Source organism: Spermophilus citellus (assembly GCF_964194105.1).
Source record: "Spermophilus citellus genome assembly, chromosome: 16".
In the NCBI taxonomy this organism is placed as follows: domain Eukaryota; kingdom Metazoa; phylum Chordata; class Mammalia; order Rodentia; family Sciuridae; genus Spermophilus; species Spermophilus citellus.
The window spans coordinates 50,865,969-50,889,981 of NC_138196.1; the positions used below are offsets into that span (position 1 = coordinate 50,865,969).

Genomic DNA, 24,013 nt, shown 5'->3' on the forward strand with positions numbered 1-24,013 from the left:
TTCCATTGCATAAGGATTTATATCATTCTTTCCAAAGTCACTTATGACTACTCACGACCATGATTTTACATGTCTGTATTCTATGATACATGATATATCTAACAATGCTTCTTGAATTACTATTGCAGAAACTAATATTCACTGATATCCACTGCCAGGGTTAATGTTCTTTGCAAAGCAGATTTCTTGGTTTCCAGGAGGGCTCTGCAGTGAGTCTATTGCAGGCTCTGCAACCAGGAAAATGCAGCCCTTCAATCCTCACCTGCATATCAACGTTGGACACCTGTGGCCATGCTGGGGTCGCAGAGATAGGGGCCTGAAATGAAACCATCTTTTTATTGTCAAAGGGAATGTTACACATATCTCCTTCATCCACTGGGCAGAACAAAACTTGAGCTTCCTAGCTCTTCATCCAAAGGACAAAGGCAGCATTAGGTCCTAATGAGTTGGCAGGTGAGGCATGGACAAGTTATATCTCTGAGACATATTGAGTTCCAGGGGAAGCAGGAAGATCAGGATGATCCCAAGCACTGTGCTTCAATCCAGAGTCACTTATTGTCAGTTCTGTTTCAAAACCAGAAGGAAACACTCTAACTGTGCTCTTTTGGTGTTCGATTTCACAACAAAATGGCAGAGTTCTTCAGTGATCTCCCATTAGGAGCTCCTGGTTACTGAATACTGAAAGCAAATCTCAGCAAGGCACTGTCCCCACAGCTGTTGTACCTCCTGTTTTTGTTGTTGTTTGTTTGTTTTATTTTTTATCCTTACGACAAGGACGCAAGGTAGACACTGGTCTCCATGTTTTTCAGGTGAGGACTCCAAGGCTTAGAACTTGACTAGATCCCAGGATGTAAAACTAGAGTTACAACCCTGGGTTCTCCTTCAAACAACCCTGGGTTCTCTTCACTGTCCAGCCTCCTTAGGCCGATGACTTCACCAAAGCACCCTTGTCGATGTTCTGTGTCTTCTCTAAAATCCAGTCCACGTACTCAGCAACTTTGGTGTAGACGCCAGGTTGTTCCTTGAGGCCACAGCCTTCCCCCCAACTGGTGATGCCCACCAACTGCCACATTCCACCCTGTTTGCAGACTAAGGGACCACCGGAGTCTCCCTGTGTCACAGAGGGTAGAAAAATAAAATGGTAGAAGGTTTCAATGGAGGTGATTCAAATAAGTTTTTGCCTTTAAAATTCTGAAGTCCCACTTCACATAGTACCTACAGCACACTCAGTTTCTGGAAGTTTCTCAGGCCCTCTTGTGTTCCTTGTTAGCTGTTGTGTGCAGTAAAAATCAGTGCAGGGTGACATTTTTAATTTATTCCCTCACCCATTTTGAGGTTTTTAACTATAATCTAGAAATTATCTACAACCTTATCCCAAAGTCAAAGAAATCTAATGTTCCTATGTTTTAGATTATAGTATATACAGTTGTTCTTTTTAAGTTTAACATGCACATGTACAGATTGTGACATATATGAAGATTGTGACATATATGTCAGAAATAATATCTGATGTACATTATATGTATATGTTAAAGGGTTATAAAATCATCAGATCATTTGTCTCTAAATTTTCAAAAATCTGTCATGAAATGTGCTATTGGAAAATAGTACCTTGAAATGAATTACCTCACATAAACTGGTATTTTCCCACCCCAATGCAATACCTTACAAGCATCTTTGCCCCCTTCTTTGTAGCCAGCACAGACCATCTGGTTGGTTATGACATAATCTCTGTATCTTTTCTGGCATTCTTCATTCGTTACCAAAGGAATATTTGCCTTTTGTAGAATATTTTGGATTTTACCTACAAAGTAATCAATACATATAAATTCAGAGGATGAAATGCAATTAATATGGAAATAAGATTAAAGTCTTAAAGCAAAGAAGGGTGGTGCATTTCTCATCAAGGCCATATTTTTGGATACAGACAGTAAATGTCCAGAAGGTAGACAGAGACAGAGAACACGCAGAGAGCACCCTATATTGGCCTTCATTTCTACATCCCATAACCCAGGCTGAGCAAGGGCTCTGTTTTCATGTTACCTGCCATCCTCTCACCTCAACAGAAGTCCCTCAGAAATTCTTTCATACACTTATTGCCTACAATACCAATCTGGGCATTCTTATATTTTAATATTTAAATTTTCAAAATTATAATACAAAAATACTTCATTTGTGAAATAAATCCCAAACCTCTGACAACAGAGGAGTATTTTGTACTTTGAATACAAACACATTTTCCATGAAGTACAATTTATTTATGAATAACTTGATTTCTACCCAAGTCCATTGGATATACATTGGAAGTTTTCTTTGTGTAGTTAAAGTTACTTTCACTCTTCCTCTCTCAAGGTTCTAGTGAAAAAAATGTTAAAATTTTGAATTAGCTGAATAGAGGGATGATTCAAGAAAGAGAGAACAAGATTGGTCAGCTATCTTTTTTTTGCAAAGAATGACACAAATATTTTTTCCTATAGTGTTATTGGGAACTTAATTTTTGGAAAGGAAGAATCTTATGTTTCTAGAAAAGTTCAAGGGCAATCGAAATACTCCAAGTATCTATGAGCAAGGATCTTCACCTAGAGTCTATAAAAGAATCATATGGTGCATAAACTCAGAAAAAAAATATACATCTTTATATTTCCTGACCTCCAAGTCTAACACGCCCTCCAATTATAAGTGTAGACCACATACACAGTAGTATCAGCAGCACCATTAACTTGGTCATCAACAGGGATGACAGATGTTTAGGTGTTTCAGGAAGATAACTGAAAATATATGTGCTCCTCACTATTGCACAATTACGGCTAATATTAAAACAGCTTTGGGCTGGGGATGTGGCTCAAGCATTAGCGCGCTCGCATGCGTGCGACCCGGGTTCAATCCTCAGCACCACATACAAACAAAGATGTTATGTCCGCTGAAAATTAAAAAATAAATATTAAAAATTCTCTCTCTGTCTCTCTCTCTTTAAAAAAATAAAAAATAAAACAGCTTATTTAATACATCAATTAAAAAGCACATATATCACTATCACATCTTTTGATGTATTTTGATAATTGTATTGCAATATAATTGGCTTTCTTTCTAGTTGTGTGTGACTTATTATTTAAACATGACTAGTGAGGCAGCTCATAGGCATCACCAGATTGCAGGAAGAATGCATGGAAAAAAAATACTAAGATTGGTTATAAAGAAAGGCTGTCATTTTGGCCTGTGCTACTGGCCAAAATATCAAGGGAGAACATAATAGGAGAGTCAGGAACACTGTTGATACTGAGAATGAGTTGCACTTCAGTGGGCTTATGGACCTTATAGGGGCCCTGCTCTTTGTGCAGTCAAGCAAATCATCTTTATTATGAAATAAGATGCGTAAAAGTTTAGCTTATAAAGTTTTTCAGGACGCAGCAAAAGTATCTTCTCAAGAATCACTGAACAGCTGGGCATAATGGTGCATGTCTGTAATCCCAGCAATTCAGGAGGCTGAGACAGGAGGATTTCGAGTTCAAAGCCAGCCTCAGCAACTTAGCAAGGCCCTAAGTAACTCAGTGAGACCCTGTCGCTAAACATAATGTTAAAAAGGAATGGGGATGTGGCTCAGTGGTTAAGTGCCCCTGGGTTCAATTTCCAGTATCCTGCCCCCCACCAAAAAAAAAAAAAAATCACTGAACAAACATCTGGTAATAAATAGAGTAGAAAGATCATAAGTTTGGACAAAATTTTTAGACAGAAACTGGCTAATTTGATCCACTTATGTGTTATGAGACTGGCTTCAGGAGCAAACTTTAGAATTCCAGGCTGTACCTTTTTCTTTATTGAAGCCCCATCCAGTTACCCAACAGTTGGTATAAATTGTATTTGCATCATTTTTGGAAGGTAGGCATACTGGTTTTTGGAATTCTGAAACAAATTTTAAAACCAGAGTTGAGTTAAATAAAGCTAAAGATATTGACTTTAAAAATACATCCTTATATTTTCCTATATTTTCTTACCACGGAAGAATATGGAGAATGACTCTCCCGCTGTCTGCACAACTTCTCAGATCCATGATTTAAGAAAATTTCTCACCATCAGCATAATTTTCCCATGTCATTTTGACATTAAAATTTCCCAGAACAAATGAAAAACTCACAGTGCAAATTTACCATCAAAAGCATTTAGCAGTTCTTGTGTCTTATTCAGTGTATGCTTGACTAGTTAATAGTGGTGGCAAAAAGTGTCTACACTGTTTCAGGAAGTGTTTTACCACATTTCATTACTTAATTATTATAATAAACCATTGAGGAGATCATCGTCCTAATTTTATAGACGAGGAAATTTGAGGTACAAGGAGGCTCAGCAAGTTGCTGGAGGTCACATAGTTGTGAATGGACATTAACAATGAGTTGTGTTAGCAGGCATTCAGCTCCTGTGAAGCACAGTACCTCCAAAGCCAACGGTGATGGTCTGGTCTTCCCAGAGTTGCCTTCTGCATCATTCTGTTCTCTACCCAAGTGATTCCTGGAAATTAACATCTGGCTCCACTTATCCTCCTATATCCCTAATATTCCTAAGCCTTAGCAATGGTACTTCTGCTACTCTTCTGTTCCCAGATGGCAAAGACGATGTATCTGCAATTGCATCCCTCCATGAAAAAACAAATTAACATTTCTTGTCCCCTTAAGTAGAAAGATATATTAGGTCAAGCCATAGGATCTTCCCTACCTTCACAACCACTCTCCTTCCCCACAACTCCACCAACTAGAGAATAGTCTCTCCAGATCTGTCCCCTCACTAGAAATGCTGTGAAACCAATACAACACAAGTCATGTAGTTTTCCCTTAAATATGCTGCATACCAGTATAATTCAAGGGTTCCTGAAGTTTTATTAAGGCAATGTCATGACCAGCTTCTGAGATTTTATATTTCTGGTGAATAATAATCTCTTTTATTCGTGAAAAATAAGTTTCTTTTGTAATGTTGGACAGTTTCACAAAGCCACTGTAAATGCGCCAAGCATCCGGTAAGGAAATCCTAGGAGAGAAAAACAAATTCTTTGTTGGAATGGGAGAGACTAACCTTTGATATTGCTCCTTTCCCTTCTTACTTTCTCTTTCAAAAAAATAAATAAATAAATGAACGAATAGAGGACAGGGAATCCTTTTTTTTGGGGGGGGGATTTATTTCCTGATCCCTCCTCTAGCAATTTGTCACCAACAGCAGCAGTAGTAGATCTCTTAAGGTTTAGTTTAGAATATTGAAAATGCACATTTATGTTTTTACATCATGTTTACTGCAAGTAAAAGTAGAAGAATATTGTTGTCCCCATTCTGAGAAGCTGTGGGGAAATCAAGCTTAGTTCACCAAACCTGAAAGCAATTGTTTTCATTAGATTCAAAACTATCAAAGAGTCAGATTGATTGAAAATAGGCCACATTAGGGGGACTTCTTATTTAAAATCTATATTTTTACAAAGTATGAAAATTTAAATCGACTGCTCAAAAGACAAATGCATATCAAAGAAATCCAAATTTATAGTTCTATTTTGTGCAAAGATCTGAAAAATTTTACCATCATGAAGTGTGAGCAAGAAATGCTCACACAAAATACTAAAAGAAACACTGGAGCTGTCAGGTGCAATTTTTTTTTCAATTAAATCACAAAGTTCCCATGTTTATTGTCTCCTTAAAACTCACAACACTAAGTCTTCAAGAATGGAAATTTCTTCATCCCAAATTTCAGTGCATTCAACAAAAAGGAGAATACAGTTTCCTGTCTTGGAGCTTTTTCTTTTGAGCCAACCATCTACCCTTAGCAAGGCCAAGTGCTGCAGAGAGCTAACTGAAGCTCACCCTGTGCAGAAGCCTTGTGCTACCCATCTGTTCGTTGACTGATTTGTTTTCACAGCAGTATGCTCAATCCTCATAAGCAGCAATCTGGACCCTGCCCTTTTAGCCAGGAGAAGGGGTGAATTTTCCTAAAATAAAAATACTTTTTTTTTCTTTTTGAGAGTGATTTAGCATCTTTTAGGATCTTTTTTGCTCACCATAGGCTTTTTCCATTTTTATTCGTCTCATTGAATGCAGCTGGTACAGCTTATATTTTCTGAGTAATTTTGATGTTCCAGGTACAGTGCTAAACATTTAAGCGTATCACTTAATCCTTCCAATAACATTACAAATTAGCTATTGTTATTATTCATATTCTAAATAAAATAAAACTCAAAGATTTACAAATTGCCCATGGTCATGGTGATAATAAACGGCAGATCTCAGATCCTTTTCTAAGACAGTCTAGTTTTTAGAACTTTAAAACTCTGCCATATTGTATTGTTGGCTTGATAAAATAGAAATATTGTATTAAATTATATACATTGAAATATGTATTCATAAACTCTCAGAATTTTGCTCTACTTATTACTACTTGGTATCTTTGTGAATCAAAGAGTAGAAAGTGAAATTTATATTGGCCTAAAAAAAAAATCTTTGAAGAAAACATTTAGGGAGTGGTGGGTGGAGGAGGCAGCAATTGGAATATTTTTTAAGCTTCTCTTTAGGTAGGAGTGATTATTCACCCAGGGGCATAAATCCTGAAAATAAGTCACCCTCTGTTCTGATGGATCAGCCTGGTCAGGACCCTATAAAATTGCTAAATATTTTCAATGTCATTTCTGCTTTAAAATGTCTTTGACATTCCTAATCATGAGGAAGACACAAATTAAATTGACAATGAGATATTATCTCACTCTAATAAGGATGGTTACTATTGAAAAGATTAAAGATAAAGTGCTGGCAAAGACATGTCAAAAAGGGAAACCTTGCACACTATTGGTGAGAGTGTAAGTTAATACAGTCACTATGGAAGACAGGATGAAGGTTTCCCCCCACCAAATTAAAAATAGAACCATTTTATGATCCACCAATCCCACTACTGGGCATTCATCCAAAGGAAATGAAATTGATATTAATAAGAACGCCCATGTTCACTGAAGCACTCTTCACAGTAGCCAAGACATGAAAGCAATGGAGGTGTCCACCAGCGGATGAATGTGGTACATACACATAACAGAATCCTATTCAGCCATAAAAAGGGATGGTGTCCTGTCAACTGTGACAACATGTTGGAACCTGGAGATTATCGTATTAAGTAAGGTAGGCACAGAAAGGCAGATATGCATAACCTCACTCCCATGCGGAACTTTTATATGTCGATTTCCTGGAGGTTGAGAATGATGGTGATTACCAAGGGCTGGGAAGAGTAGACCTGATCAGCAGGAACTAAATGACATACAGGAGGATGATATTCTTGAATACTGTGGCACAATAGGGCCACTATCAAATGATAATGTACTGTATATTTCAAAAGATTAGAAGAAAGGTTTTCGAACATTTTCTTTTAAACAATAAATAAATGAGGAGATCAAAAGGTTTATCTGATTTAAAAATCACACAATGCATACATTCATTGAAACATAACGTGGTACATCATAAATAGATGTAATTTCATATTTATCAGTTAAAAGGTTTAAATAAAAATTTTTTAAAAAATAGAAAACAGAATAAATCTCCATTAATAAAGTCACATGATGACAGAAAAAATAACTGAGCATTTTTCAAAATGAACAGGCAAGATAAGACATGCAAAACTTACCCATCAAAGCAATGGGCAGCAGTCAGGATCCATTGGTTTCCAATGATTGACCCTCCACACAAGTGGCTCAGGCTCGTCAGCTTCACCTGTAGGCTGACCTGCCAGGGCCACTCTCCCAAAGAAGAATTCGTTCCTCCCACAATGCGTGGGTTTGTTTTTGTGCAGACTGAAAAGTTTTGAAGCTAATGGTTAGAATTAGACATGAGTGAGTCCCCATCTTCCAAGGAAAATGAGATGTGTAATTCTGTTACAGAAGAAAAATCAAGCTATCAAAATAACAGGGGCATCCCTTTACAGTTCTATGACAAAGCGACCTGTACTCACCAGAGCTGTCTCCTGTTTCACACAATCTCAAAGAATAACCAGAGCTCCCTTGGATCCCATGTGTAATCCTGGTTGGGGAACCATCTGAAGATAATCGCATAGAACATTTACACCTGCATCAAATGAACAGTGTAAAATTAAAGCTTCACAGAAAAGGATGAATTTATCCTGCCAATCAGGAAATAAATGTTCCCTTACTTCTCTTCCTTACAGTCTTCTGGGAGTGAAGAGTAAGTAAAAAACTGGCAGCGAACTGTCTCTGTACACATCTTTTGGCAAGCAATTGCTCCTTGCACAAAGGTCATGTTCAGTTCTTCCCCTCTAAAGTCAACTCCAGAGTAAATTTTTCTGTGGCATGGTTCTGGGCCAAGAATAAACATAAAGAGGTAAAAAGGAAAAAAAAATCACAAAAGCAACAAATCACAGGCACAAGTTTCTGGTGCCTCAAGGACTGTTTCATCATTGTTACATTTTAGAAAGTCATATGATTTGTCACATGTACTATGATCAGTGAATCCCATTACCAGGCAGAGTTCTTTTGCAGGACAAAAGGCTATGTCCAGATATAGTGTTTTCCTGATGAGTAAAGCAAGTTGGTTCCCCACTTACAGAAGTTTTTAGGGAACAAACATTTCTATTTAAAGAAAAATGGGAGAGAGAAAGAAAGATGCATTAATCCATTAAGTCTCCAAATTCTCGATTCTGGAATATTCCAATGAAATTAACTCAGGTGCATTAAAATAGGTTGAAAATCATAATCAAGATATGTATTATTATAGTAATTAATATTATCATAATATCATTAAATAATCACTATATTGTTACATGTTGCACACTTTATTTAAGCGTATATAGGACTTCCACATCTGGAGCCATGGCCCGAAACAGGTTAAAAGCATCAGGCAAGTGCAAAAGCAGCTCACATCAGAAAAACAGCTCTGCACATTGTATTCACTTGAGAAATTCTCTTCAAAGTAAGTCAGACCACGGGACTCTACTAAATTATAGAGATTAAATGTAAATCAAGCCACCTTTCCCTGTGGTGAAAATTAATAGGCACAGATACCCTAAAAAGAGCATAATTAAGTTCCACTTTCTACTTGGAAAAATAAAACCCCCCATACATCAAAGAATTAATTACCCTTCTATTACCCTCATGTGTGTAAAGAAAAAACCGGGTTATGTAAGGGTATAGAGGTCAGTCCAGAACCTTGATCAGGATAAACAGGGCTCTAATTTCTAGGATGGAAAAGAAAGAGAGGCCACAGGCTTCAAAGATACACAGCCAGGGCTGGGGATGTGGCTCAAGCGGTAGCGCGCTCGCCTGGCATGCGTGCGGCCCGGGGTTCGATCCTCAGCGCCACATACCAACAAAGATGTTGTGTCCGCCGAGAACTAAAAAATAAATATTAAAAATTCTCTCTCTCTATCACTCTCTCTCCTCTCTAAAAAAAAAGATACACAGCCAGCAAGGAGCTTTGACCTGCAGCTCATACAAAACACTAAGACCCATCAGAAAGGCTCTGCTCATTTCTTTCCCACGCCAGACATTCCGTTTTCAATGGTGCATTTGTGTCAGATAAGAGAAGGTCCATGGAAAATTCCACTAATCTCTCAATTCATCTGCCCCTGATAGAAAAGCACCTGCTTAAACTGGAGGCTCTAGTGCTTTGCAGGATATGAACAAAACTTTTTCAAAACTCAAAAAGTGACGTTAAGAACAGTGGGCCCGCTCCCCTTTGTACTCGCCTCTGTGATTTTACATGCCATTCATTGGTGTGGAACGTGAAGAAGAAGCAGTTGGCATGGTAGGTGCAGATGGTCCGACACACTAGAGCATCTGGAGTGACAACTCTGGCAATATCCACATCTACAAACGTAAGTTGCTGGAAAAGGTTCATTTCGCAACCTGAGAACTCGCAGAGGAAAGACAATCCTCAGTCAACCACAAAGGCTACGTTTTCTGGTCCTTTGTCATCACAACTAAGGACATTATGCAGATTTGTTGTTTGTTGTTGCACTAGACATCCTAAGTGGAAAACTGCCTCTCTTTTTTTTAAAATTTTTTTTAGTTATGAATGGACACAATACCTTTATTTTATTTGTTTATTTTCATGTGGTGCTGGGCATTGAACCCATGCTAGGCACATGCTAGGCAAGTGCTCTACCACTGAGCCACAATCCCAGCCCCCAAAAAACTCTCTTAAAATATCCCCCAATTTAGCCAATCGCTGTGGTGTTCATCTGTAATCCCAGCAGCTTGGAAGGCTGAGGCAGGAGGGTTGTAAGTTCAAAGCCAGCCTTAGCAACTTCAAGGCACTAAGCAACTCAGTGAGGCTCTGTCTCTAAATAAAATACAAAAAGAGCTAGGGTTGTAGTTCAGTAGTTAAGTGACCCTTAATTCCATCCTCAATACCCTCCCCCCCAAAAAAAATCCCCAAATTTATTGTTTGGTCCTTGGAAGAAGGTAAAAAATGTTCTAACTCTGATAAGAAATAATTTTCTATGTCATAAAAATAAAATAACTTATGCTCCTAGTCTCCCAGCTCCATCTTCCATCAGTACAAAATGGTTAAATTACTCAGAATGTATTTTCTTTATATTACCCTGATCCTGAGTCAGGCCTTAGGAACAGGAAGTTTAGTAAGTTCTTGAATATGATGAAAAATATTTTAATAAGAAGATATTAATAAAATTCTAAGCAGCTATCCAAAATACCAACTACCCTTTGAAATTAGAACAGGAAAAATTCACTTTCATTTTCCTTACATTTTATTTTTCAATTCTATTTTTCTTCTGTTTATATTATTTAATTGATTTGATGACATAATTTTATCAAAATTATGGAAGCTTTAAGAATAATAATAGAAACTATGTGAAAGAAAAACAGTCACAATTTAAATGAACATATTTGGATTGAGACAGCACCTCCCTTAGTTCTTTCATGTGTTCGCTCTCGAAAATTAGAACTCAACTGATTAAATTAAAGAAAACAAACAAACAAATATGCACAGACCCTTGAGCTGAAATAAATGGGTCATTGATACCAGACTACAATGGCATCCTCACAAGAACAGCACAACAGGTTGTTCTACACCTTTATGTAGACATTCATAGTGAGAAGGATCTCACTATTTCATGATAAGAATCACTTATTTTCTGGACCACTGCAGATGTTAGGGTTATTCTTATTTTCTTAATTATGAGTCTATGAGACTAAGTAAACTAATTCTTTATTAGTGACAATCTTTACAAAAGAAGGCCAAAAAAAAAAATCCAGCAACCCCAAATTAAGATAGTCCTCTAAACCCATTTTTGAGATTAATACCTTTAACTTTTTATTTTAATCAGTCAAAACTTTTCTGCTCCTTCTGGTTATTTTACCATCCCAGTTGCCCTCTTGATGTGTTCCAACTCTATTGCTGCACTCCAAGCGTGAATTACAGAATTGAACATGATCAGGGTCCACTTCATGCTCTGAATATCACCCTTGATGCTCTGCCTCGGTCACTTGGTTTAAAACTGATCTATTGGGTTTTTACCCCCCTTCCTCTTCTCTCTCCCTTCCTTTCTAACCATGAAGAAGCAGGATTAACCTTCTTCCTATCCTAAGCCAAGATTTCTGTCCTTTGGGTCATGGACCATAGGAATAAAGGAATCCAGACTTTGGGGTTGCCACCAGCAGGACAGAAATGGCTATCTCTTGAGGATACCAATAAACTATGACTCCCACCAGGGCACAACTGAGTGCAGCCTTTGTATCCCCTCTTGAAAAGCCCACTGTTCCCTCCAAGGGTTAGAATCTCAGCCTCTGGGAAAGGAGTCCTCTTTTCATTCCTTTGCTGGCAAAGCAATAAAACTTTTTCCTCCTCCTCCTCCTCCTCCTCCTCCTCCTCCTCCTCCTCCTCCTCCTCCTCCTCCTCCTCCTCCTCCTCCAAACCTTGCCATCATTAGACTGGCATCAGGGTCAAGGTTGGACCTTTCAGTACCAAATGTGGAACCCCAGGGGGACCTGAGAGTGCCTCCAGATCTGGCCTTCTTAGGCAGGTCTGGCACTTCAAATGCCTCCCCTTCCATGCTGAGCCTGCAAGATGGCTACTGAGTTTGGTGGTAGCCAACTCCTGGAGAATTAGGAGATGGGGCGAGTTTGTCTCAGGGTGAACTACTGTGAGTAAAGGAGGAAACATCCAAGCAGCTGCCAAGGATCTTTTTGCATCAGGGAATTCCCTCCTTCTCCCCCTGAACTCTCTGAGCTGCTCCATTAATTGAGCTACTTTGAAGGAAAGGAAACTGAACTCAGTAAAGCCGTATCACATGGACCTTCTGGAGTGCAAGCTAAGACTCTTGATTCTACACATCTTTTCCCCCCTTCATGGGGACATCTGTGGAGCCATGGTGTAGTAGTCATTGTTAGATTGGAGTAGAAAATCAAGGGAATTATTTTTCCCCATCTGGTCTGTTTTAGTTTCCCATTCATCTGCCTTGGTTTGGGGGATTCCCTCTGGTTGTCTATCTCTGTGTTTTTGGAAGACATGGGCAATGCTGTGTTGATCCCACTGGGTAGACTCTGGGGAAAGATCGTGGTTCAATGGGGTCACATACAGGTACAAACCTATGAATAAGGAAAAGCTGATGTTTAACTGTAGCACAATCAGGCTGTTGAATGATACTGTGACCTTCTATTTGGAGTTGGTGTGTTAGAGGTCAAATAAACGGAAGAGATGTATGTGCAGGCATTTATGTAGTTGCATGATACGGAGTCTCAAGGCCAGCAACTAAGTCGATGGTACAAAGAAAGGCACTGCCTCTGGTGTACAAGGATAGCAAGACACCCGAAGAAAAAGTTGCAGAAGATTTAAATCCTTTCAACCCAATGCCTGCTGGCCCAACATTGCCTCTCAGTCTGGCCCCAGTTCCAGGCATGTGGGTTGAGGATGCCAGCCCTCTACTGGGGAAAAAAAAAAAAAGTCCCAGGAAGCTGCTAGGGATATGGATAAATGTGTGCATGGGGCAAGTGAACCTCTGAGGACTCCCAGTCTCCTTGGCCTGAAGTGGGTAGAGGATCACCAGCCAAAGAGGACTTTGTGGTGGGTATAAACACCACTAGACTATGCCCTGGGGACAGGAATATTTTCCCCTTTTAAGATCCAGCAGGACGCCTTATTTATCCAGGAGACACCATAACTGGGGCAGAGCAATTCTTGCTATGACAGTAACCCACTGATGTAAATGCAGAGCGGGCCTAGCAGGGCGAACTACTGCAGGTTGGGAAGGAGGAGAAGAACTCAGCTGCTGCTTGAAAACCTTCAACTAGAGGAGACAAAAAAAAAAAAAAAGACCCCACCAAAAAACAAACAACAAACAAACAAACAAACAAACAAAAACACCCTGAAGCCTCTTGTATCAGCTCAGGGTCCTCAAAAACAAATATAAACAAACAAAAATCCCATAAAGGCCTTGTATAGCTGTACTGCTAGACTGTGACATAACTGTGCCACAAACAGCAGGGGCTACATCCTGTAGTGACAGGAGAAGCTGCATAAGCAGAGAGCTTCGGTAGGTGGAGGCCACTGACATAAACCCCTCACAGCTACTTGATACTGCCTAATGTACATAATGACCAGGAGGTGCAAAGGGATCCTCAAGGAAGCCTAAAGAAAAGCATAGAAAGGTCCACCCTCTGTTGAAAATTAGCATGCCCAATGTTGGAAGAAGGAGCCCACTGTCACGGGAAACTCGCTCAAAGTTGATGATGTTGCAATAATAAGAGCAACAAGTCAAGCGCAATGGCATCCATTGCACAAACCTCTTGAATGCAAACTGGGAGAACAAAGATCAGCTTTTTGGATGCCAGAGGAGCCCTCTCCTGGGGTGAGGTTTGTTGTATAAGTTAAGAACTGAAATAAGGTTCTCACCCAAAAAGTAAGTGCCACCAGAAAGTTCCTGCTTTCACTTGCCAGCCAAGATAAGGAAATGGAGCCTGCTCTGCTGGAGATCTGCTAAGAAAGTGAGTAAGGCCATATGGGGCTGAAGGGACCCTAGGAAGGGTGACCAGTGCTATCCCAACCAAGATTTACCTATGGAGGAGGTATAACTTACTCCTTAAGAAAGAATATCTCCCTTAAGTGAAAGGCATTAATGAGGATTCAGCCTTTTCTGGACAAATTTTTAAAACACAGATTGAGTCAGCTTTGTCAGATCCCTTATAACACTCCAATTCTTCCTGTTGAAAAACCTCATGCTGTGCTGATTTGTGCAAGACTTAAGAGCTATAAATAAATAATATCATTCAGTATTTTCAGCCCGTAGCACCAAATCCATACACTTTGCTGACTGTGGTGCCAGGAGACTGACTGGTTCACAGGATAGATTTACAAGATGCTTTTCTTCTGCATCCCACTGGATGTAGATAAAAAGGTCCCAATACTTTTGCGTTGAGTGACAGGACTCTAATACTACAGTAACCACCTGGTATTACTGGACTGTCTCACCCCAGGGATTAAAAAAACTCTCACACTGTTTAGCGAGAATCTGGCAGAAGATCTTCAAGGGTTATAGCTAGATCAAGGAATCCTTTTGCAATAGGTGGATGACCTGTTTATAGCTGGTCCCAACTATAAACACTGTTTTTTAAATACTAGTGTTGTAATGAAACACGGCACCTCCTGAGTACATAAGTTGCCCACAAAAAAAAAGTCTCAGGTTTATAAACAACAAGTCACCTAACTAAGATTCCAACTTGTCCAAAGAACCCACGGTTTGATATCAGATCAGAAGCAGATTGTCTCTGAGAAATTGGGAACCAGAGACAGTTACATGGGTTCTGACATTCTCAGGATTCTGACATATTTGGATCCCTAATTTTCGACTGATTGCCAAACCCCTATAGGAGATGTAACAGAAATAGAAACTTTGATTTAGACACCAGAATGCCAAAATCTGCCTTTGATAATTTAAAACAAAGCCTCATGAAATGCCTGCCCTAGGCCTGCCTGACATACAAAAAGACTTCATGAGAAATAAGGCAAAGCCCTTGAAGTTCTCTCACAGACACAGGGAAACATATTGAGACCTATAGCCTATTCATCGAAAGAGCTCGACCACACAGGAAAAGGATGCCCCCCTCCCTCAGGAGATAGCTGCTACTTGTGACTTACTACAAGAGGCTGAAAAGTTCACTCTAGGACAACCCATTACTTTGTCTGTTTCTCACCAAATCCTGGTCCTACTAAAACTGAAGGATGGCTACTGGCTGAGTCCTGGGAGGTTGCCAAGATACCAAGCCAAGATACCTATCAGGTAGTCCAAATGTTAACCTTAAAACTGTATTCACCTTAAATCCAGCAACTCTGTTGCCAGAAGATGAAAACAGGCTAATACAACACGACTGCTCAGAGATCTAGAGACTCTTTGCTCCAGTAGGTTGGATCTGCTTGGTCAGCCTAACACAGAGCTGGACTGGAAACTCTTCACCAATGAGAGCAGCTTCATGGACAACAGCCAGCAGAAATCTGGAAATGCTGTGGTCATGCAGCCACAGGTACTAAAGGCTGAGGCTTTGCCACTGGGAGCATTGGACCAGAAAGCCCAGCTAATCGCTCTGACAAAGAGCTCTCAGACTTCCAAAGAAAAGGAGGTAAACATTTATACTGACTCAAAATATACTTCCATGATTGTTCAAGTACATAGAATTCTCTAGAATGCAAGAGAGCTCCTCATAGCTAGAACAAAGACATTAAACAGATCCTTGATAGAACGGCATTCATACAGGATGTGGCCTATCCAAAGCAGATGGTGATCATGAACTATTCCAGTCATCAGAAGACTGATGCTTATGTGGCCCCGAGGAATCAGGATGATGCTAGGGGAGCCTGGTAAACAAACTGTTCAACAGGGCCCTAAAACCTCAACTTAAACCAGACTAATACAAACCTTCTTCTACGGAGGAGGATGAGAAATAGGCCAATGAATGAAGTTTCGATTCCTGGGATAGAGCTGCCAAGTGGAGATGGGATTCCCACGGGCTCCTCCTCTTGCCTGACCTACCTGAGAGTATTCACCATGGGAGGGCACTTTGGTAAATGTCATCAAGCCCCACTCGGGAGGACTATGCCTCCAACAGACTATTCAGCAAGTGACTCCAAACTGTGTCTTAAGTACCTCAAACAATCCAAAGACCAAAAGACAGCTGACTATGAAAGGAACACAACATGTAAAAACACAGCCTTTTGATGCTTGACAAGTAGATTTTACTCAAAAGCCCTGAGCCACAGGAAATATCAGATTGTACTGCTAGACACCTTCTCTGGATAGGTTGAAACTTATGCCACTAGACCACACACATACACAGCCAAGTGTGGAGGTACTAACCTGTAATCCCAGCAGCTTGGGAGGCTAAGGCAGGAGGATCCCAAGTTTAAAGCCAGACTCAGCAACTTAGTGAGGCCCTGAGCAACTTAGAGAGACCTTGTCTCAAAAATAAAAAAATAAAATAGGCTGGGGATGCGGCTCAGTGGTAAAGTGCCTTTCAATCTCTGGTACCAAAAACAAAAAAACAAAAACAACAACAAAAAAAAAAAGAACACACACACACACACACACACAAAAAAAAAACTTCAGAAATAACTAAAGTTCTCTTGAATGATCTGATCACAAATTATAGACTCCCCTCCTCAATGCAAAGTCTCTTTCTGCATAGGTGGCCCAGCAATTGAGCAAAGCATTCACTATCCAACAGAAGCTACCCACATTCTGTAGACCCCAATCTACAAGGAAAACAAAAGATAAACCACACCTAACAGAAAGCTGTGGCTAAATTACGGTATCAAGCCCACCACAGTGGGCTAAAGTGCTGCCAATTGCTCTCATTTAGATAAAGTGACCCCAGAAGCAGGCTTAAATTGAGCCCTAGGGGGAAAAAAAACAGTGTATGGGAGAAACTTTAGGTACCTTGGGGCAGGGGAGTGGAAAATGGGAAAATGTAGATATGTAGATATAGCAAAAAAACTAGATTAAAACAGTATGAACTACAAATCAGTCAAATATTCACTGCTATATGAAGGGATCCTTTCAGGTCCCAATCAAGTTTGAAATCACCTCTCCCTCACTTCAGGTAAACGTCCAAAAAGAAAAATGACAACAGGTTTTAAAAACCTTCTATTCATAAGACCCCTCCCTTGGTTGCCCATTTTTAGCAGGAAGTAGCTTGGAGATGTTGTTGCCCATTTTTCCATAGAAATGGAAGATAGAAATTGACAGTGGGGAAATCTAAAAGGGTTCCACTTTGTGCTTTGAATATAGCCTTTCCTCTCTGCCACTGCTGCTTATTTTTAAACTTATATTTTATTTTTTCCTTCCTCTTTTCCCTCTCCCCATCTCTAACCAAGAGTAGCAAGGTTGACATTTTTTCCCATCTTAGGCCAAATTATCTATCCTTTATGGACCACAGGAATGAAGGAATCCAGACTTCAGGGCTGGTACCAGTGGGGCCTAGAAATGGCTGTTTCTCAAGGCTGCAAATGAATTTTGAGTCCTAACAGGGCATAGCCAGAGCATAGCCTTTGTATCTCCTCTTAAAAAACCCTCTGTTCCCCCTGACAGCAGGACAGCCTCTGAGGCAGGAGTTCCCTGTGTTTCTCCTTTGCGAACAAAGCAATCAAATTAATTTCTCCTTTTTCTCAAAACCTTGTTCTCCCTGAGCACAGCGATGCACACCTATAATCCCAGTGGCTCAGGAAGATAAGGCAGGAAGATTGCAAGTTCAAAGCCAGCTTCAGCAACTTAGCAAGACCCTAAAACCTAGTGAGACCCTGTCTCAAAATACAAAATAAAAATGTCTGGGATGTGGCTCAGTGGTTAAGCGTCCTGAGTTAAAACCCTGGTACCAAAAGAAACCAACAAACAATGATAAAAAACAAAACAAAACAGAAAAAAAAAAAAACATCCACCTTTTTCTCACTATTGGATCAGCAATGGGAACAAGGACTGAGTGTTGGTATCAATCTTTCAGTCCTGGTCTGACCCATACAGGTGACAAAAGGACTTCTTGATTTATAAAGCCAGTTTGTTTGGTTTGTCTACCAAAAGCACTACAGCTGGTAGAATAAGGATCTCCAAAAATCATCTCCTTCACAAAAGTGGGGATGATATTGGCAAAATCATTAGAACCAATATTTTTCAGAGCTCTGGAAATTAACCAAAGGCAAACAATGATCCAGGGACCAATAACTTAAAAAAAAAAAAAAAAGGCACCACTCGTTCCCTATTCCAAGATGGCTGCCATTATTTGATGTGTCCATGTGTCAGGAAGTTCCCTAGAGAATCCCACTCACAAGACTTGAATTTATTTGACTGAACCTTGAGATTACTCATTGTTTCCAGCCTTTTCTTTGGGAGCATTTGCTGGGGCGGGGGGAAGAGGGAAGAAGAAGAATAGGAAAAACAAAATCACACTGATTATATAATGTTGTAGCTGCCTAAGGCATCAGTAACAGCTGGGGCAAATACCAAACCAGTAAGATGGTGAACAGTTTTCCTGCTCAGATTGCGAGTAGTTTTGTCTCATAGATGAGGAGAAATGTGAGTATCCTAAAACCTTCTTTTGAAATCCATGTAGGAAGAAGGTCAAGAAGAGAAGGAAGTCTTTAAACATACTCACAGTTGGGTTGAGAGGTAGGAAATTTTGCATTAAAAGAGGAGGGGGGGAAGTAAAATGTGTGCAGGTTCAACATTTATCTGTGCGACCTTGAGCAGATCATTTCACCTTTAGGAGCTTTAATTCCTTATCTGTGAAATTGGGAAAATCCTTGGTGAAACTAAAGAGAGGGGACAAAGGTGTGGTAATGACTACAAATCAGCCTGAACTTATGAATGTGTCTGAACCATTAGGCCTTAGATAGAGTCTTGTCTTCTAGGTTTAGTTGGCATCTGAGGACTATGGAAGAATGGACTCGGGGAAAAGCCATGCTTTTAAGAGCTTACTCCCCTTCCTGAAATATCCAGGAGTTTTATCACTCTGTAGAATCCACTTTATTAGATTGAAGTAATATGTGAACTCACTGTAACTTAACAAGAAAGCAAGCACAGAACAGGTAGAGATTAGATACATGAGGTGCTCTTTCAGGCTGTGGGCAGCAGCTGGGAAGGGCCTGAGGTCTCCACACATGCCTGCTTGCCTTTCCAGTTTGTTCCACCATGTTATGACACAGCGAGATGCATTTGCTAGGTGCAGCCACCCAATTTTGGAATTCCCAGCCTCCATAACCATAAGCTAAATAAACCTCTTTTCAAAAATATTAATTACTCAATCTCAGGCACTCTGTTATAGTAACAGAAAACATACTGAGACAAGTGCTATGTACAGAAGGCAATGCTTCTGAATAAAGAGTCCTACCTCCTGTAGTCCATACCTCCAAAAATTCTCCCATAAAAAATGTGAATATTAAAATTAATAATCAATAAATTTGAATCAACAAACTGGCACACAATTGACTTCCCAATCTTCCACAGAGAGGTCTTTGCCCAGCATCCAAGATAGACCTTGGCACAGAGCTATGCGGGAGACAGATTTGGTTTCCATAATACCTCATTATTAATAATATTGTGCTAAATAAGATGAAGTTTCATGGCAATTGTTTGGATAATTCAACTGAAATCACCTAAATGTCTGGAACACTAGGGTTTTATTGATTCATTATGGTAGAACCATTTCACTAGATACGGACATCCTCAAGAATTGATCCTATAGTTTTCTCTACACTATCACTGTATTATTTCCTATTACTGCTCTTGCAGGAGTGTTATCACCAACTTAAAGACTTAAAACAAGACAATTTGATATTCTATCATTCTAGAGATCAGAAGCCTGAAATGGGTCTTTCTGGACTGAAATCAAGATGTTGGCAGGGTTTTGTTCCCTTGGGATGCTCTATAGGAAAATCTATTTCCTCATCCTTTTCTAAAAACCACTTGCCTTCCTTTTGTACCTTTAAAGCCAGCAGGGTAACATCTCCCTGACTCTGACCCTTCTGCTTCCCAAGTTCTCTTACAATGATACAGATGTCTACATCCAGACAAATACAGATAATCCAGAATAATCTCACCATTTTAAAGTCCTTAACTTGGTCACATCTACAAAGATTCTTTTGCTGAGTTAAGGCAACATATTCATGAGTTCCAGTGACTCATTCTGGGCACACAGCGAAACAGTGGTCCTCTACTTAGGAAACAGTGGTCTTCTACTTACCAATTTCTGAAAGTGCACAGGGCTTCAGTGAGAATCCAGATACCACATCCTTCACTGCCTTGATACTGGTAGGTGCTCCATTTATACTGCGCTTTAATAGGCAGCTGTTCCTGAATGTAAAGAAAAGAGGTGATTCTGCATCTTGCACTTGAAGGTGTATGAAGCTGTCCAGGTAGTATTTGGTACTGAAACGATCCGTGTTCAGTAGAAAATAAACAAAGGCAATCAGAAGCCAGAACAATAACCTTTATAGTGAGTGGGATAGGGGTTTGCATTACTGATAAAAGGGACACCCTTTCCCTCTGCAGAAGGAAGTTTATCCTGATTAAGGGTATGGAAGACCCTAAATTTTTATTCCACAAATACAGCTTATCTGAGCACCAATTGGAGCTTATTCTCTTTAGAGAAAATGACAGGCAAATAAGGAAGGTAGTTAGGACAAAATACCCAGTTGGTTTTTAGTTGGGGGAAAAAAAAACAAGCTATGAAGAATACAAATAATCCAAAATGCACCATCATAAAAGACACACACTATGAATTTGACTTACCGATACCCAGCAAGATAAAAATTTGGGGTGGCATACGTGAAAAATCGGCAGCGAATATCATTAGTGCACAATTTTTGGCATTCTTTCATACTTTGAACCTTAGTAATATAAAAATTGGCTCCTCTCATATCAATTCCCTCATAAGTGTCTCGGTGGCAAGCTGTACAAATGAAACATGTAAAGTCAGTCAAGTTCCTGTCTAGAGGGAGCCCATTCCCCATCATTTGGGCACGGTAATTTTAAAGGTAATATCCCCATTTTATCTAGGGGATTTAAATTTTCTATTATATTTCTACATTGTCAAACTCTGCTTGAAATAAATATAACCCAAAATGATTTTCCCTTAGAATACCATCATTAAAAAAGGGGGTTATTTTGCTTCCTAAACTGCAAGATATACACAACAATACAGGTAACAATACATTGAAATTATCAATGGGCACTGGAAAGTAAATTAGGCAATGATAACAAGGATCCTGATTATGTGTGCCAAGGATCTGTGTTATTAAACAGACTAATGTGCCTTTGACCTTCTGCACTTAGTGAAGGAGATTCTTTATCTCTGCTGTATTTCTCCACTTTTGACTACTCAAGTCTGATTATGAGTTATTATCTGTAAGCCCTGACATTGACCTCTCTGTGTCAAATCTTTATAAAATGTGGAGAGTTCTTGTACATGCATGTTAAAACAGCTTCCACTTTCGTTCTAAAAGTTTGTTCAATTCTATTTAAGTACCCTTTTAATTGAAATTTATCTTATCTGAAAAAAATGTACATAATTAACAGTGAACCAAATTAGTCTTTTTTAAAAATCAATTTGTTAGACCCTTGGTTAAAGAACCAGTATAACTAGCAGTGTAAACCCGAATCTATTATATATGTATATATACATATATAATAGATTTGAACCCATATATATATATATATATATATAATATATATATATATTATATATATATAATATATATATATTATATATAATATATATAATATATATATTATATATAATATATATATATTATATATATATAATATATATATATTATATATATATAAATATATATATATGTAATTTTCCGCTCTTAAAATGTGTGAATCCATAAAACTAATTTTAAGCCTGGGAAGGTCAGAAAACGTACACAGTTGCAGGAAAACATTATATTGAGGTGGGCAGGGGAGTGGATGACCTTCAGGGGTTCCTGAAGATAGGACTCTGTAGGTTATAGAAAAAAATCTCTTTAAGTTTACTACTGATGAGAAAAACAGGCAAAGGGTTGGGGTGGGATAATTGTAAATGAAAACTCTTCATTATGATTATACAAAACCTTTAAATCTACCTCTAAATGTTTTGTTGTTGTTGTTGTTATTGTTGTTTTTTACTAGAATTGATCCTGAGTTTGGAGACTTTGTGTACTTGCTGGGAGTTTTTTGTTTGTTTGTTTGTTTTCACTTATTTAAGATGTTTGGAGAGAATGAAAAAGGAATTTTAAAATCAAGCTAGTGAGTTGACTGATTTGGGGCATAAATTAACAATAATTAAATAGTATTGAAAAATTGCACAATATTTGTTATTCTTTAAATATTGCTGTAAGATACAATAATTGGAAATAATACCAAATTATACTAGTATATAAACCTGATCTTATACATAGGAAATGTACTTTGCCTCAGGGTAACTACATCTATTACACTGGCTTAGTCAGGCCTTCAAATTTATAATGAAGGCCCTGCCACCCTTGGTTAACTGGTTAAAATTCTAATTGAGGGCTCAAAATGTGGCTTATTCAAAGAATGGTGTTAGTGGGGGAGGAAAAGGTGACTTCTGAAATTTGAGCCCATAAAATTAAGGGTATACAGTAAAGATACAATAGTAATGATAGGTAGTCCCAGCATAGTTACTTTAAAGATTCCACCAACCCATCAGTTGAGAGGATCTTTTCATCACTATTCACTTTCTGGCCAGTCCCAGTGTCACTAAAGAAACACTTCCTTTGTCAAATTGTTTAGGATGATGTTAGAAATTGTTTCCTAAGATATCAGTTGCAACAGGTGTGGAACTTAATCCTCTAGCATCCCAGCTTTCAGATTCCTTCTAAGAAGAATTATTATTCGCCAGATTTATAGAACCCAATCCTTCAGTTTGGGTTGAATGGTATTCAACAAGGTTTCTTAAACTCTTGTCAATGGCACTATTGACATTTGGTGGCACCAGAAATGTGGTGAAGAATGTGTAGCACCATCTCTGGCTTCTGCCATTATATGCCATTATATATATTATAATCTCCCCTACTTAACACTACCAAAAGCATCTCTAGGTATTGCCAAACGTTCCCAAGGTGGAAGGGAGGGTATAAAATCACTGCTGATTGAGAACTACTGATAAGAACTGCAGATTACCTTCAAGTGAACTGGGAGGGAGATGGTTTTCTTTTATTGTCTTATCTGAACTCAATAACAGACTATCCTTTGGCTATGTTTTCACTTTCTGCAAATATTAAACTATACTACTAAAATCATAAAAAAAAATAGAGGCTCCTTAAGCATGTGTGTACTGGCTGATATGTTGACTGATAAAGACAAGAGAATTGTCAAGATAAACATGCTTCCCTCTTTACATCCATTACACTACCTCATCTTTGTTATTTTTTTTTTTTAGTGCTCCCTTCCAAAAGTGCACAGCAGTACAGACTTTGAGCAAAAGCTATTTTAAAGGAGATCAGTTATTAACTCAAATTTAGTTAAATAATAAAATGCACATCTTACCACTTATTAGGTGGCCACACTGCTTTAAGGAATGCCCAGAGATTGCATTTTTCCTATGCACCCTTGGTAATGTTCCGGTAACACTGTCTTTCAAGAAGCAGCCATACCTGTTTTTAAAAGTAGCTTCACTCAGGAAGTAGAATCAATAAACATACACTAAAGAAATGTCTAGCATTTTCTACACATTACTAAATGAAACCAGGAATAAGAAAATTAATGTTGTTTCCCAACATTTGCTGGAAAACCACTCAGAAGTGATTGTGTAATATCTGGTGGTCTCTGTAATACCTCACATAAGCATTGTTTTTCTTCATGCTCACAGAAAGTCAATCATATTAGAGTTGATTGTTCCTATCTTTCTAAATTTCCAGGGTGATTCCCAACTGGTGATTTTTTTTTGGGGGGGTAACAAGGATTGAACCTAGGGGCACTTAACCACTGAGTCACATCCCCGGCCCTTTTTATTTTTTATTTTGAGACAGGGTCTTTCAAAGTTGTTTAGAGC

General features: G+C 38.9%; 1 protein-coding gene across 1 annotated transcript in view; it reads right to left on the reverse strand.

Moving 5' to 3' along the window:
- Positions 1-892: 892 nt before the first annotated feature.
- KLKB1 (kallikrein B1) overlaps positions 893-24,013 on the reverse strand; it is a gene marked incomplete at its 5' end in the record, with an annotated part of 28,290 nt that continues 5,169 nt past the window's right edge. The window contains 12 exons of the mRNA XM_081268954.1: positions 893-1,111; positions 1,665-1,804; positions 3,805-3,900; positions 4,838-5,013; positions 7,630-7,795; positions 7,954-8,066; positions 8,152-8,314; positions 8,478-8,587; positions 9,703-9,862; positions 20,198-20,307; positions 20,746-20,905; positions 23,509-23,615. Of these exons, the coding sequence (XP_081125080.1) occupies positions 920-1,111; positions 1,665-1,804; positions 3,805-3,900; positions 4,838-5,013; positions 7,630-7,795; positions 7,954-8,066; positions 8,152-8,314; positions 8,478-8,587; positions 9,703-9,862; positions 20,198-20,307; positions 20,746-20,905; positions 23,509-23,615 (1,693 nt within the window). The 3' untranslated portion in view covers positions 893-919. The remainder of the gene's footprint in view (positions 1,112-1,664; positions 1,805-3,804; positions 3,901-4,837; positions 5,014-7,629; positions 7,796-7,953; positions 8,067-8,151; positions 8,315-8,477; positions 8,588-9,702; positions 9,863-20,197; positions 20,308-20,745; positions 20,906-23,508; positions 23,616-24,013) is intronic.